Raw genomic sequence first — 16,869 nt, forward strand, 5'->3', positions numbered from 1 at the left:
TCTACCTCTTGGGCGGGGGCGACGCCGGCGCACGGACTACAAATCCCAGAGTGCCCCGCGCCAGGGCCCGGCCGCGGGGGCCCCTGGGACGCGTAGTCCCCTCGGCGGGTGTGGGGCCGGGCGGGGAGTAGGGCGGGAGCGCGGATGTGGCCCTAGCCGCGGCCTCCTGTCACCAGCGGCGGGCAGAGCAGCCCCGCAGCCCTTGGCGCGGCCCCTGCTCCCGGTCTCTTCCGCCGGGAGCGGGCCGGCCGTGGGAGGAGCGTGGTGGTGAGTCCCGGCCTGCCCCGCAGCCCCGCCATGAGGGGGGGGTGCGGCCTCCGCCGCGGGCGAAGCGCCCTGGTCCGGGCTGTGCAGAGGAGCAGGGTCGGCTCTTGCTGCAATTCAGCAGTCCTCCAGAGCCTGAGCGTTGCCTTGTTTTCCTGCTCGGAACAAAATACATGATTTCTCTTCGCAGGCGGAGGAGGAATGGAGGACCTCCTTAAGGCAGCACCTCCCTCCCTGGGGAAAAGAGACTGGGCTCTCTTGGGGTAAATTTAGCCCCTTTAATCATCTCTGAAAGAGGAGCAGAGCATGGGAGGCTCCACTACTGCTTCATCTCAGAGGAGGAATAACAGTTTATAGTCAAACGCTTCACTAAAAAACGAAATGCAGGTTTGCTGCTGTCACAGGTTTGTGGGGATGTCCCAGGACCCACCCAGGTCTCTGCTTCTAGCCCCGGGGCCACCCCCCAGCACAGCAGGGTCACCTAAGGGGACCTGTGCCAGGGTGCTTGGATGGCCTATATCCGGTATCGTTGTTCCTCTCCAGGGCCCTCTCCAGTTCCCAGTTCTGGCTCCTCCCAGGAGAGGAGCCTTTTTCTCAGGAATTAGTTTTCCCTTAACAAACAGCAGCTCCCTGCTCTGCATCTCCCCTCTCTTGGAGATGTGCTGCACTGTCAGCTGTCCTTGGCTCCCAGCACCCATCAGAGAGCACCACTAGGCTTCCTCCAGCCCAGCAGTGCATGTCAGAAGAGTGTGGCTGTTGTTTTTGCAACTCCCATTCCTAGAAAAAGCCTCTTTTTGACAACGTTATTTCCAACTGATGTAATGTAACTAAAGAGGACAAACCCATGGCTGCCTCTGCCTTCCCAGGCATCGCAAGGCTGCTCTTCCAAACTGCAGGGCCCTCCTGTACCCCTGCTTTTTCAGCCATAATTTGAGGGTCAGCTGTTTCAGTGGAGGTAAATGGTGCATTTGCACGAACAAGAGGCGTTTGGGAAGTATGCCCAGCCTGGCAGAGTGTGTGGCCAAGCGGCGGCATGGCTGGGACGGGCCAGAGCATCGGACTGTCTGGAATGTGGAATGTAAACAGAGTGTGTTACCAGCAACAGCCTGGCTTCGTGCTATAACCCAAACCTAACGCGTTGTGTCTCGGGAGCAGCAAAACCCACACTCCTGCCTGCTCGAATTGCAGCCCAGGGGCCATCTGTCACTTGTCATGTTGGATCAAATCATAACTGTAAATAAGCTGTGCCCCTTCTCCCCACCCCCCCCCCAGCCCTGGCATTTTCAGCTATTGAAATTCTGGCCTCAGCCCCTGGAGTTTGCACCCAGCTTCAGGAAGCGACATAAATGTTGTGCTGGGAGCTTGAAGGCTGGGGCTGTGCTCCTAGGGCTGAGGAGTGCTGGCCCCAGGAGGGAAGCAGCTTGTGTTCCTCTGAGTCACTTGCCCACCTGCCTTGCTCCAGACAAGCACAGCAGGGAACAACTCCACCAGCTATTTAAATGTTTTCATGCCTTAATGTCTTCAAACACCTTAAACCAACAAACATAAGCATTGAGTGCCTGCTCATGAGAACCTGCATTTGTAGGACAACTCCTAAAGACCGTTTGGCCTGAAATCTCAGGGCAGGACTGGTGAGTGTGAGCAGGGATGGCTCAGCTGGCAAAGAGAGGAACCAGTTGTGATCCCACTCACCCCAAGCTCTGTGTACTCATCACAAGCTCAGCCAGCCCAATGACCTCAAAGAAAATTCAGTAGTTTCAGCCCATGGCTCCCCATTGATTTCACTTGGGGTCTGGCTCCGAGGTGCTCTGTGATGGGAGAAGGGGGATGCAGGTGGAGTCCACGTTAGGTGATGAAAAGACATGAGTGGCTGTCTGCAAGTCACAAGGAGCCATGGCTAACACCAGGCCTGGCACCAACTCCTGAACTAGTGAGGGTCTTACAGACCCTCCACTATCCTCAGCACCTGGATGGGCTGCTTCTTGCACAGGCTCCTCTTCCTCATGAGGAAGAAAAGTAGCATTTTCTCCATTTTTTGGAAGGGAAGGTTAGGCAGTAGGAAAGCAGATGCTAAGTACACCAACATGCAGATCTGCCAGCTTCTGCCTTCTCTCTCACCTTCTCCAAGATGCTGACAGATACATGGTAGTTACTGTCCAAGAGATGTGTTAGAGGATGTGTTTTTTGGGGATGAGAAGACATTTATGTAGAAAATGAATATGCAGCAACAAGACAGCAAAAATCATACCCTGGACATGGAACAGAGAGCAGAGTTGTTTGACAGGACCCATGAAACAGGCTCCCTGTTGAAATGACCCAGCCCAGCAATGACAGAGCTGGGGCTGGCCAAGGTCTCCTGGTTGTGTGGGCACCTCCTCCTGCCTCCCACCAAGCACAGCACAGCGAACCACTGCAGGGCAGTTATGCCACACTTTTTATTGTATTGTATTCCATGCATTATGTTCATGTTTTATAGTATGACAGAGGGAGGGATAAATGTTAGACATAAACAAAAGCAGAAAGGTCATTTGTAACAGGTCCTGAGAAGGAAAGGCACATCGTAACCACCGAATTCAACAGAATGGAAACCTTGGACAGAGGAAGACAACGCTGGAAAGTGGATGAGGGAGGGGGTGTTTCAAGTTCGGTGATGTGGAAGCAGGTTTGACAGCAATTTGCATTTCCCTACCCACCAAGGTCTGTAGTTCAAATGGGTTTAGGAACATCAATATTCAACCAAACCACTTCCAGAGTCCTGTTGCCAGAGAGAGTCCAGGATCCCCAACTCCTCCAGGCTTAGTCAGCACCAAGGGGCAGCACCGGACTCAAAGCTCCTTCTTGCAGAGACCAGGTGGGAAAGGGCAGCTGGTGGAGAGGCAGGAGGAAGGGCTGCCTAACACCGAGGGACCCCAAGCCATCTCCTGCCTGGCAGTGCCAGATCACAAGAGCACCATGGACCGTGGCATCACTGGTGACCTGTGAGTATTGCTATTGGCTGACCTCAGAGACCACAGGGAAGGGGAAGGCCGGGGCAGAGGATGGGTACAGCAGTGAAACAGTTGGCACAGACACTGGCACATATCTCCGTTAGATCAGACACTGGAGGGATTGTAGCACCTCGAAGGGAAGCAGCAGCAAAACCATATGCTGTGCCTGATTTAAGGCAGCAATTGCCACTTGTGATCCAGTGCCGGGAAGCATGAGGTTCCTGCCAGAGCAGCACAAAGGGCTCCAGAGCCAGGCTTGGACACTGGGACACTGCTGGAGCACACCCTCCAGCAAGCTGCTCTCATGCAGCGGACACGACGAGGTACTTCTGGGAACTGTCATACAGCGGAAATGAGCACAGAACCAGGGCAGAGGCTTGCAGAGCTGGGCTCACGCTATTGCTCCCAGGAGACAACCAGGCACACATCTCTTCCAAGCACCCAGATCTGCTGTGACAAAGATATGATGGTGTCTTGGCTTGCAAGAGGAGACAGTTCAGCTTCATCTTGGGATCAAGAGCAGGGATGGTTCTGTCATCACTTGGCGGTAACAGAACCAGCCTTGCTCCTGTAACTAGATGTCAAAGTGTGTTTTGCAGTTGAAGAGTGAACATTTAGCAGCCCAGATTTCTCCTTGAGCCTCTTTTCTTTAGTTCGTTACCTGTGACCCTTTCCCAGTCCCTCTAAGCCATCCTGAAGGTTGCAGCCAGGCTGAAATAAGCAGCAAGAGGGCAGAAACGTGAGGCAGCGGCAGGGCTGAGCCCAATGCCTTTCCTGAGCAGCACAAGCTGGAGGACACAGGCAGGGGTGTCACAGCCTGCGGTGATTTTACTCAAGCCTGTGGGCAGAAGGCTGCATTATGTCAGTGGTGGGCAGCCCAAAAGGACAGGCAGGCTGCAGGGCTTCACCTCGAGCTGGTGGCCAGGAGAAACAGCTCAGGGCCTCCCTGGCTGAGCTCAGGCACAGGGGTCTCCATCTCTGACCAACCCAACCAGGAGAGAAGGTTGTAGGAACTTTTGTCTTTGCCTCCATGGACTTTGCACAGGGCTCTGGGAGAGGGCTGAGCTGCCTCTTGACCAGGGCTTCATTCGGTCCGTGGCACAGATTGTAAACTTTAGTCCCTGCTGAGAGATAAGCTAGGTCTGGATTTGGCCTTCAGGTGAAAGACTCTTTATCTTGTTCTGCCTGGCTGCAGCCCCCAGCAGCTGCTCAGGGCTGGTGTGCTGGCATCACCGGCTCTCCCACCACAGCCCAAGTCTGGGACACTGCAAAATCCCAAGAGCATGGAGGAAGATGCTCTGGGGTCTAAGCTCAGGACTGGGAAAGCCTGGGCAAGGCAGGACAGGCAGCAAACTGGAATCAGGCAGTGTCCTGCCATCACAGTGTTACCTCTACATCCAGCTGTGGCAACACTGAGCTGGGTTACAGGGTCATCATCCATGGAGGTAACAGCACGACACAAGGGTGTTCCTGCTGCTGGTCGAGGACCCCACGATGCTGCCAGCACCCTGGGCTGGGAGCTGCGAGGAGGCCAGTGAGCAGATGGTAATGCTCTGATCCAGGGCTTCTTTCCGAAGGCTCTCAGGAGAAGCAATCAGCATCCATGCAAAGGCTCTAGCATTGAGCACCGGAGACAGGCCAGGACCAGGTCCTGGAGGCCTCACCCCCGCTGTTCTCAGGATGCGACGATAGCTCAGGCCTCACAATCTGGGGCACAGAGCTGGAGCGAAGGGAGATGGGGGGGAGCCTTCCTCTTCAGCTGCAGGAAACCACCTTGGTGCCTGCAAAAGCAGGGGACATCCCCTCATCGCTTAGGCCAGGGCTGGCTGTGGGGGCTGGCACTCTCCTCCTGGGCAGGCTGTGTCCACCCCAGCATAGTCAACACCGATAGCAGGGAGCGGAGACAGGAATGCCACGCTGAGACCACGTACAGAGGCTGGGCAGGAGCTGGATTCTCCAGGGAGCAGCCTCTGCAACTTGGCCACCTTTTTTCTCCTGCATACTCACACTGCACTCGCTTGGCCACAGCCCACTCCTCACAAGGCTCATGCCTCTAGGCCCGAAGGTGTCACTGTCCCAGTGTCTCCACAGCCAGTGCAGCAAAGCCCCCAAGGTGCCGCCATGGCCCACACGTTCTCATGTGAGCCCTGCATGGGCTTGGGCACAGCTCAGTGCCCAACAGATGCTGCAGGAGATGAACCTGCCACGGAGCTGGGGCTCCTCCAGCATTTACCTCTGTCCCACAAGACTTAATCCGCAGCATGTCCCCCAGCTGCTGAGAGGAAAGGGGGGCTGGTACCCCATGACCACCCCTAACCAACATCCCCCAGCAAGTTCACAGCTGTTGCCAAGCGGAGGCGAGAGGATGAGGTGCAGAGCGAGTCATCCCCTGGTCTTGTGATGGAGTTTGGTGGAAAAATCATCCTCTTCCAACCCCTGGCTTGGGAAGAGCACTGATGGGGGGCACCACATGTGCCCGGAGCCAGCCCGGCTCAAGGGCCACAGCCACGCTCACACATGGGCAGAGAGGAGGAGGTTGTGCCCACACTCACACACCACATGGATGCGCTTTAAAAAAAATGGGAATTGTGAGTGTAGGAGGGGGGTTTCCTGAGACCGCAGAGAAGCGAAGGCCGCGATGAACAGACAGGGACAGGCGCGCTGGTGTCAGAGCAGTCCTGCCTTAAGGCTGCAAGTGTTCCAGGTACTGCGGCAGCGGGTTCTCCTTGACGTATTTCTGAATGTACCAGCACGTCAGGTGAGCTTTCAGGTCCTCCTCCACCACGAAGTCCAGGGCTGCCTGCAACCAGCCAGAGAGGACAGATGGGTTACAACCAGCACCCCCAGTCTAAAATCCTCTCTGAAGCCTCACAGGGATCCGACTCCCATGCCCCACATGCAGCTGGGGGTCGCAGCAGGTTGCCCTGTGAGAGGCAGAGGAGGGAGGGGGCTGGGGGGAGAGCACAGCCATCCTGCTGCAGCCTCCATAGCATCCCCAGTTTAACCAGCAGTGTGCAGGGATCCCCCCACTGCTCTGGGTAACCCTCAACACATCCAGCCTGGGGGATGCTGCACCACAGGTGACCCAGCCACATCATGTGAAGGCCACTTTTGTCACCCATTTGCTTACAGGGCCAGGGAGCAGCTGTAACCCCAAAGTGTCACCCTGCAGTCCCCACCACCGCTATGCTCACAGCTCCTCAGCAACCCTGTCTGGCTGTGGGCCTCAAAAGCAGGGCTCAAGGCAGGAAAAGGGCTCATGAGAACCTTGAAGCTTTGAGATGAGGGGGTCCAGCCCCCAGGAGAGGCAGAGCATCAGCCCCTGCAAGGTGACACAAGGGCTGTTCGCTGCGAGGAGGAAAGGGCCAAGCCTGGGTGAGCGGCTGGACATGCTGGCACACACCCAGCCCCTCTCACTGCCAGAAATAGGAATATCTGACCACGGATTTCCATCTGCCTCGCCAGCTGCCCCTATCTCCCATTGGAGCAGGGACGATTCCCATGGGGAAAACATGCAACACCAGTGCAACACGGCCTTGCTTCAGCCAGGGTCTCCAGCCGCAGCTGGGACAGCAACAGCTTCTGCCCAGGGTAGCCGTACCTTCGCGAGGTGCTTGGCTATTCCTCTCCCTCGATAGGCATCTGGTACTTCCGTGTGCTGCAAGTCCACGATCCGCTTCCCCACGTACTCGTAGAGCAGCACCGCCTTGTCATGGCAACCTGGGGGATGTGAGAGAAAGGTGAGGCTTGGGACAACCCTGGGGAGCCCCGGGCTCCCAGCCTGCTGTCAGATGGAGCCGTTCACTGGGGAGCCCTCAGCAGGGGATGGGCAACGGGCAGCTTTGTGACTGTTACGACAGCCCTCATGTCTGCGGGAACAGCTGTGGTGCTGGGTGGGAGACTTTGCTTTTGGTGACACTTGGATGTCCTTGTGCTTCCTCCCAAGGTGTGAGCAGAGGCAGGTCTGCTTGTCCTTTCCAAGCTCCTGGACCAGGGGCAAGTTTTCTACCCAGACCTGAATCGCTGATATGCCAACACAACACATTTAGGGTAGGAAAGCAGCTAGCGGGAGAGGTGAGATGTGTTGATGGAGGGGGAGAGAGAGCAAAAAGAAGAGAGGGGAAAACAGGACTAAGTCAATCCAGGTAACAGCCAATTCCTTGCTCTCTATAGCACAGAGTTTTTGTCATGGCATATAAAACATGACAAGACTCCTTGGCCTGGTGCGGCAGCATTTGGATAGACACATTTTGGGGGAAGATGCTGGGAGAGAGAAATCCCACAAACACACAGGAAAGTGCACACAGGCAACAGAGGCAGTTTGTGCACATACATTTACATGCACACACACAAAGGCTTCCTGTTGCAACACCCTAACCTTTCTCACAGTGGTTCAGTTACAAGAAAAAAAGAAGTTTCAGCACACATGTAAATCAGAGGAGAGCTAATAACACCCCTCTGGCTTCATCTGCAGAACCTGAGCTTCTGACTTCAATGCAAAAGCAAACATTTCATTTCTAGAGGGTTTCTGTATTTAAAAGGGAGTTTCAGAAATGCAAGTTTCCAAAGAAAGAGACAAACTCCATTAAAACAGTAGAAACCCTTCCATTCCCTCCAATGGTTATTCACCTGCGTTTACTATATGCTTTATAGCTGAGCTCAATATGCTTTATTTTATTTCATTTCAGCTGACAACAGCTGAAATAATAACCCTGTATTTGAGAGACACTAGAAATGAGCCCATTTGAATTTTGTATTTCAAGAGAAGCGGCTCAAGTTTTTGTTCCAGCTTCTTTTAGGCAGAGACGCAGTCTTTCTACGCTGGATGGAAATCTTCGCATTTCCAGCCCGAGTTTATTCCTGCTGGTTTCTACCCACTTGTTCTTGTGCCAACATTATTCTTGGGTGGACATAAATAATCACCCTCCCTGCCATCCCCCCTGAGTATTACAGGCATCAGTCCCACCCCTCTCAGCCTCTAGTTCACAAAAAAGCCAAGCTCTTTTAGTCTCCCTACAGATCACAGATCCCCCACTCCATCTCAGGACAGAGGGTTTGGAGTGAACCACTGGGATGGGCAGAGGTAATAGGGTGGGGAAGGAACTGAAGGGGTGCTCACCTCTTCCCCATTACCAAGACCAGTGCAGATGAGAACTTATAGCCCCATTTTACAGCTGCAAATATTTGCAGGGAAAAAAAGGAAGAACTGGAGCATTTCCCTGTGTGGATCCAGGCACCTAAAAAAAGCTAAGACAGCAGCTGCAAGCCCAGCTCTTCCCCAACAGCACAGACCTGTCTCACTCCAGAAAAAGCCTGACCAGGTTGGGGCACAGGCAAAGCTGGGTGCCCTCACCCTCACATCAGAAGTGACACATTTGGTGGCAGCTCTCTTAGAGGTGCTGGCAGCACTGAAGGTTGTAAAACGCTCTTGTAACAGTGGCTTGGCTCCAGCTCTTCCACTCTGCTCTCCTCCCAGGCCAAAACTTTCCATACACTCTGTCTGAAGCTTTGGTAAGTTCAAAATTAAATCCTTCTCCAAGTGATGACAGAGCAAAAGTTTGTTGTTTTTTAAAAAACACTTTTATACATTATATTTATATGTATATGATCAGTATAGAAGTATCACTCACAAACCCACATTTTAAATCAGAAGATGATGCAGTATTTGAAGAATCTCAGATCTGCCCTGGACAGACTTTCCCTTGTTACTTGCTGTGTCACAGTAGCACTACAGAACCCCAGCCAGGACGGGAGCTGCAGGGTGCTGCCAGTGTACAGACAAACACACACAGAGCCCAAAGGATTTTACAACCAACTCTGCAGAGAGCGCCAGTGCTGTGGGAAACCAGTCCCAGTTCAGAAAAACATCCTGGTTCAGTCAAGTACATAAACGCATCTGTATGTGTCCATCTTGTTGACAGGACTCTGAGCCACCCGGCACATGAAATCAGGGACACTCATGCCACAGGGTTTAGTATGGGCCCTGCAGGTGACATCAATGGCTCAGGAGGAGATCGCTGTTGCATCCCCACTCCCACACAGCTCCAAGGCTGGACTGGGCTACACTGAGCATCTCCAAGTCCCCTGTCTCCAGGTCCCTGCTGCGGGATGGTGGGTGATGCAGAGCCACAAACCAAGTACCCGGACTGCAAGAGGAGCTGATGGCGTGGGACAGCCAGAGCTGAGTGGTGATGCTTAAAGGTCACCACAAACACCCCCTGCAGCCCTTCTGGGCAAGAATGTGCCAAGCCAAGCCCATAAGCTGAGCACAGCTGGACACACAGGACTGCACCAGCATGGGGGCTGGAGGTGGGGAAAAAGCCTTGATCAACAAAGGAGAAACAAGCTGGGATCTGAAAGAATTTCAGTCGTGCAAGACAGCATCCCACCTGGATTCTTGCACTGTCGGGCTGTGTGCTGGTGGCAGCCCTGCGTCTGCAGCGATGCCGGCTCATGGCACAGGTCCTGCAGGAACAGCCTCTCCTGGAGATCAAGATCCCTCTTCCTCTGCTGAGCAGGGCTGAAGGTGGCCAACAGCTCAAAGGGAGGGGAAGGACCAGGCGGCAGAAAGCCTGTTTCCTTCAAAACCTGCGCATCCTTCTCGCACCATCTTCACAGGGCCCAGAGCCTCTGGGAAAAGCAGGGTGAAGCAGGCTGTACCGCCAAATCAGGACTGTTCCTGGGGTCTCCGTGAGCAGCTTCAGGCATAACCCTCATTTTCCCACTAAAAAGCCTCTTTGGGGTTGGAGGGAGGAGATGGGGGAGCAGAGACACCTCGCTGCAATATGATGCTGAAAGAAAACAGCCTTGCTGCTATGTGGTACCTTGGACACAGGGGGCTGCTCCCAGTAAAGGGAACATGGTAAACTGTTTGGGGGTGCTGGAAGCAGCATTGACCCCTCACAGGAGCAGCCCAACCTCAGCTTGTTGCAATCCCCCACAAAGAGAGAGCACGCAAACAGAAACCACACCAAAACATGGCATAAGAGGGACGCCGCAAACCAGCTTCCCGCCTGTCTCATCCCTTTAGACTTCGGGGCAGGGATTTTACCAGCCTGCACAGGCAGAGCTTGGCAAAAAATGCTCAGGTCTTGGCCAGCTCGAGCACTGCCCCGTGAGCCTGATTGTGGTGTTTGACTCGCAAACACTCCCCTGCACTCTGCCTCAGCTTCGAGGCCATGGCAAGCGAGGAAGTCTGAGTCAATGCAAATCAGCACAACAAGAAAGAGGAGCAAGAGAAGGCTGCACGATAAAATGGCAGCACAGCTGGTCCCCAGACCTCCCTCCCTCGAATCGCAGGGTGTGTGGGGAAGGGGAAGCTTTGCCAGGAGGTGGGTGAGGGACCACATCTAGACTTGCTGTCTGTGAAGGGTTTTCACCAGGACCAGTGGCGTGGAGCTTCCACCTAAGCAGTGCAGACGGCTTTGGGCAGCAGATGAGGTCCCAGCACTGCAGGCTCAGCTGCACCACCAGACACAGATCCCAAGGCCAGGCAACCCATAAGCCTTGGGAGAATATGCAGCAAGCCCAGCCCCAGCCCCGAGCCGAGGAAGGGACAGGGCAGATATCAGGAAGACTCGGGCACTCCACTCCACGCCATCCTTCACTGACCCCCTCTCCCAGGGCACGCGCTGCAGGGTAAGGGGATGCTGCAGCACTGGCAGCACATCAGGACCCGTCCCTCCAGCCCGAGGCCTTCTCCCTGTTCCTCTGCGTTGGCCCCAGCCCACAATACACCATTGTGCACCCGGGTCCGGAGCAGGGCAGGGGCCTGGCAAGTGCTGGCTGCCTGTGGGCCAATTTCTACACTCATCAGGCTTTGGAGGCAGCCCCTGAGCTCCAGCCTCCTTGAGGCACTGCCGCAAAGCCATTCCCGGAGAGCAAGGGGAAAAAGAACAGACTCCAGCCACATTTCCTGCTCTCAGACCCAGGAAAGCTGAGGCAGGCAGCAGCTCGGCTCTTCTGGCTGCTGAGCCAAAAGGTGGCCACCGAAAGCTGTGCGTGGGGTGAGCCAAGAGGACGAGATGCCCCGAGTTGCTTGTGCATCCCAGGCCAGAGCTCGCTCTGTGCCATAGGCTGGCCTGGCTCCCCAGAGAGCCACTGGCACGTTACTACGGAGAGAAAACACAACAGAGTACAATAGATGGAGCCAAGCGGAGACGGCGCAACCGTCACGGAGGGGCCCTCGCTTGTGGGAGCGGCAGCAGGGGGGGGCACTCTGGTCTGAAGCAGTTTCCTGTCTGGGAGCTCTCTCAAAACGACCGTGGCACGGGGGAAGAGTGGGGACATCTTGATGCAGTGTCCAGATCCCTTCATCCACCGTGCAAACTTGCCAGCTTTCCCCTCCTGGAGAACATCTGCCTATCCTGAAGAGCAGTGAGGAAAACACCAAGGCACAACCTGCTCCAGTTTTCCTGATAAACCTGAGCCTAGACTCCTGACAAGGAGCTGCTGAGACTCAGGTCAGCAACGGGCAAAGCAAGAGCTTCCAGCAACTGGATCCTGCCCAAACCCAGCTGGGAGGAGCAGGAGGTTTGGGAAGTGTGGCTTGCTGCACCCATGCGCCGAATGAATGGGAGCACAGGTGTGCAAGAAGCCTGTGCATCCCCAAGGAACCAGAGCCGCTTGGTGTGTGCAGTGAACCCATCTTCCAACCACAGAGCCTGAGGTGTTTGATGGCCATCAAGAAGTCAGAGAGGCCACTGCTAAAAGTGCTGTTCCCCTGCCCCAAGCAGTTGTGCCAGCAGCTGGACTGACTGGCTGACTACTTTGGGGTGGAGGGTCTCTTTGGGTTTTTTGCTTTGACCAGAAATTTTATCTCAAATCCAACAGAAAAACCCTCAAGTATTCCTGACGAAACCAGCCTATATGATTCCCCTGGAAGTTTTTAGCTTTGACAAACAGTTGTTTTCCAACAGTTGCTGAATGAGGAGGTTTCTAGCTGGCTTGTGCTGTTAGTCACATCTTAACCCATTACGAATCCAGTTGGGCTTCTTTCTACCCTCCTCTCAGAGGGATAATGAAGCTTGGTGAGCTCTGGTTATAATCAGCTTTACAATGCTTCTGCATTTAGGATACAAGGGAAAAGAGAATGTGTTAAAGTGAAGCATCTGATTCTATCAGAGTTTTAGGAGCCATGTGCAGCAATGAGGGCAGAGAAAGGAAAGACAGAGCAACCCAGAAAATTCATCGTTTCTGTGTACAAGGAGGGAGTCCCAACACAGGTTACATGGGTGCAGAGGCAAACACAGGATGGTGCTGAAAACACAGACTTTCACAACTAGTTCACAACTTTCATAGAGTCTTAGGCCTCTTGCTACAGGGATTTCCATAAAAATATAACCACAGAGAGTTTTCCATTCAGCATCATGCTACCATAAGCCACCAAGCCATCAGCCCAGAGAACAGCTGTTACTAGAGATGAGCAAAGCCTGGCTCCTTGGTCCATGAGCTGAATGCACCTGTGTTCCCCCAGACCATCACCCACACTCAACATCTAGCTGAAATCAGGACCCAGACACCAGAGACAAGCTGACCCTGGAGCTCACCAGCAAGCTGCTGGTTTGCCCCGCAGGCTGCTGTTCATCACACTCCCACCCCCACCCCCCGGTGCAGTAACACAGGACAAAAGTGCTCTCAGAGGGACAAACAGGTCACATTGATGCTAAAATCTGTGCCTGACCCATTTCTTGTCGTTCTCTTGCATGCAGCAGGGAAAAATATGCTGAAGCATTCAGCACCACTGACACTCGTTGTGCCAGGAATGGGACTCATGAAGAGAGCAGCCCAGGAAATAAACACCCTGACACGCACTCCCACAGAGATGGTTATCTTCTGACCACCTTCCAGGGCTTGGCTGTTATCAGCACATGCCTAACAAGAAGGAGAGACGGATCACCCGCTCCACATGGATGTTAGTCAGGAATACCATCACACCAGGACGCTGCTCAGCTCAGCTTCCTTATGTGGCTGGTGCTGAACTCACAGAAAAGGGTTCAGTCTCCCTGAATCCCCAGAAAAAAAAATCCAACCCTGATCACAGGGATACACCTAAAACACCAGAGAGGCTTCCCTGAGCCACGGCAGCCCCCTTCTGAAGCAGGAGGTTCTGTGCCGATTCACACATGACTCCCACCATGTAGATTCTCCTACTCTCCACGTTCACCCTCTCCAGATCCAACTCATCCCCACTCAGCTGCCAAACACTACCTGGCCCACGATGTGGGTGGCAGAGGTTTTATTCAGCAAACCATGATAAAAAGATTACATTTCCCTAATAACCATTGGTCCTTAGCTCTCCCTTCTCTTCTCTGCATGTACAAACTTTGCCGACGGCAACAACATTGCGCTACAGCTCTCGTGATGGTAGTAGGGACCCGTCACCTGGAACCTCATTTGATCTCTCTCTGTTTGAAATAAGCAGTTGGTGAAATTGTTTTCTCCGCACCCAGCACGCACGTCTCCTCCTTCCTTGCTCCACCACTGCTGAGCCTCCAGCTTGCACTTTGTAATTAGTGGTTGAAATGAAAATGGGGTGGGGGGGAAGAAGAATCTAAAATAAAATCCAGACTATTCCTGTTGTTTTACTGAGGATGCCTCCTACAGTCTCTGTAATTTCTGAACTACCCATTTTATTTATTTTTTTAAAGAGACATCTACCCTTCAATTTCTATAGGGCAGCGAGGCAGCCTGTTTTCCCCAGAGTTGTTCTCAGCATGACAGACAGACAAAGAAGAGACATTTGGATCACTGAATATTTAGGATTAACTGTTAAGAGGATGGCTAGAAATCAATCAGTGTGCCATAGAGGAATTTTAGCAGCACCTACATTTTTGTTTGCCCCACACAATACAAAACAGGACTGTCGGGGGGTCACTACATCACCAGACCGGTGGCAGCTTGGCTCTGTGCTGCGGGTGCTCCTGAATCAGGTGCCAAGCACCCACAGCGCCAGGGCCCCCGCGGGCTGCTCACACCCCCCAAGGGGCTCCCTGCCGGAATCCCCCTGGAAGAGCCACTGAGCAGCTCCCCCAGAGCCGTGTCCCCAACACCGACCTGGTGCAGCAGCTCCACATTGTCCAAAAGCACCTGCTCCTGGGGTGGGGGGGCTAGCCCCCCCAAAACCTGTTCATGCCATCACGGGGCTCCGAGGCCTCCCGGACCAAGCTTCTAGAGAGGGGCAGGATGGATGGGGGCAGCAGCAGGAACCAGGGGTACTGGGGAAGGTACAGGGGGGGCAGAGAGTACCGGGGGGGACACACGGTGGCAGGGCGGAGCGTACATGGGAAGGTGCTGCCGGAGGGGGGGGGTGGTACACGGAGGTGGGGGGGGAGGAGGGAACGACAGAGGCACAGGAAGAAACGGGGGGCGGGGGGATGGAACCCCTCCGGGAGGTGGAACCGTGGGGAGAGCGAAGCAGAAGAGGTACCGAGGAGGGTGTCAGGCCCCCGTCCCTTACCGTTCAGCCGCACGGTGAACTGCCGCCGCTTCCGATCGTGCTCCACCTGGATGGGGCAGCCCTGCTCCAGGAGGCCGAGCGGTGCCGAGTGCGCCATGGCCGGGCCGGAGGCCACACGGAGCCCCGAGTCCCCACCCCGGAATCCCGAGGGCGGCGGCACCGGGGGCGCGCTGGGTGGGGGCGCGGCGGGGGGAGCGGCGGGGCCGGGCCGGGCGGCGGGTGCCGCGGGGAGGGCACCGGCGCGCGGCCGCAGGAAACCAGCTGGGCGCCACGTGCCCGCGCGGCAGCCAATGGCCGCGCCGCCGTTTTGTTTTGGTACGGCCGCCCGGCTCTTAAAGGGGCCGCGCTCCACCGGCACCCCCCACCCCGCCCGGCCTCAGCGGCGGGCCCCGGCGCCCCCGCGCGGGCGGCCACGGGCTCACCCGGTGCCTGTGCGGGCCTAGTGTCCTGTACTGGTGCTGCACTGGTGTGCTGATCCTGCACCGGGTACTCTGTACTGGCTTACTGGTCCTGCACTGGAGCGCACTGGTATTGCCAATGGTATGAGAAGGCCAATGGCATCCTGGCTTGTATCAGCACTGGCGTGGCCAGCAGGAACAGGGAAGGGATCTGAGCCCTGTGCTCGGCACTGGTGAGGCCGCACCTCGATTCCTGGGTTCAGTTTTGGGCCCCTCACTCCAAAAAGGCCATTGAATGACTCGAGCGTGTCCAGAGAAGGGCAACGGAGCTGGGGCAGGGTCTGGAGCACAGGTCTGCTGGGGAGCGGCTGGGGGAACTGGGGGGGTTCAGTCTGGAGAAGAGGAGGCTGAGGGGAGACCTCCTGGCCCTCTGCAACTCCCTGCCAGGAGGGTGCAGAGAGGGGGGATGAGTCTCTTGAGCCAAGGACCCAGCGCCAGGCCCAGAGGGAATGGCCTCAAGCTGCCCAGGGCAGGGTCAGGCTGGCTCTGAGGAAGGATTTCTGTGCAGAAGGGGCTGTTGGGCGTTGGAATGGGCTGCCCAGGGCAGAGGGGGAGTCCCCATCCCTGGAGGGGTTGAAGAGTCGGGTTGACCCAGAGCTGAGGGATCTGGTGGAGTTGGGAACGGTCAGGGTGAGGTTCATGGTTGGACTGGAGGAGCTTCAAGGGCTTTTCCAACCGAGGTGATTCTGTGATTCTGTATTGAACCAGCACACGGACTGATGCAGGGGTGCTGTGCTGGTGGCCAGTGCTGACACCGAGGGGTGTGGTGGCAGCCACAGGTCACAGCCCCCATGTCGTGCTCTGCCCCCCACCCCACAGCAGGCCCTTTCCCTCGGCGGGGGGGGCAGCAGTGCCTCACTCCAAGGTGATGCCGCATCCAGTCACCCCTTCCCATCACTTTGTCCTGTCGCTCTGCAGCACAGAAAAGCCTGGAAAGCAGCAGGAGGCTCATCAGGGTGGCCACACTGCTGTGTGAACAGCCAGCTTTGAGGTCCCAGTGTTCCCAGAAGCAAGCGAAACCTTGTGCATCAGCTGTCATGGGACACCACGGACCACTGGGGGGGGAGTAACATGCCATAATCACTGTTTGTGGGACTGTTGCACTAAGTGCACCCTCAAAAACAGAAGCACTTGAACCTAGAGAAGAGAAGGCTCCAGGGAGCTCTTATAGCAGCCTTCCAGTATTTAACAAGGGCCTACAAGAAAGCTGGGGAGGAACTCTTTATCAGGGAGTGTAGGGATAGGACCCTATAGCCAAGGGGTAATGGCTTTAAACTGAAAGAGGACAGATTTAGATGAAGTATAAGGAAGAAATTCTTCCCTGTGAGGGTGGTGAGGCCCTGGCACAGGTTGCCCAGAGAAGCTGTGGCTGCCCCCTCCCTGGAAGGGTTCAAGGCCAGGTTGGACGGGGCTTTGGGCAACCTGGGCTAGTGGAAGGTAGCCCTGTCCAGGGCAGGGGGGTGGGACTGGATGATCTTTAAGGTCCCTTCAACCCAAACCATTCTGTGATTCTATGATTCCACACACCACGCTGTATACAGCAGAGTCTGCTCAATAACCCTGGTGTATCCAACACGTACAGAACTGGGGGAGGAAATAGGGGTGTTTGTCTCCATGTCCATGAAGCTGTAGAAGCAACACCTTGATATATTTGAACTGAAAGCTCTCAGAGGTAGGAGCTGAGCCTGACCGAGGCATCTGC

At 55.3% G+C, this 16,869-nt stretch overlaps 1 protein-coding gene across 1 annotated transcript; it reads right to left on the reverse strand.

Moving 5' to 3' along the window:
• Positions 1 to 2,686: 2,686 nt before the first annotated feature.
• Positions 2,687 to 14,917, reverse strand: NATD1 (N-acetyltransferase domain containing 1). Its single transcript, XM_074919637.1, has 3 exons — positions 14,710 to 14,917; positions 6,853 to 6,971; positions 2,687 to 6,051 (listed from the first exon to the last, which is right to left on the reverse strand). Exons 1-3 carry the CDS (start codon positions 14,804 to 14,806, stop codon positions 5,935 to 5,937), a joined length of 333 nt encoding a protein of 110 aa, XP_074775738.1. The 5' UTR covers positions 14,807 to 14,917; the 3' UTR covers positions 2,687 to 5,934.
• Positions 14,918 to 16,869: the final 1,952 nt, after the last annotated feature.

This window comes from Athene noctua, chromosome 15 (genome assembly GCF_965140245.1).
Source record: "Athene noctua chromosome 15, bAthNoc1.hap1.1, whole genome shotgun sequence".
In the NCBI taxonomy this organism is placed as follows: domain Eukaryota; kingdom Metazoa; phylum Chordata; class Aves; order Strigiformes; family Strigidae; genus Athene; species Athene noctua.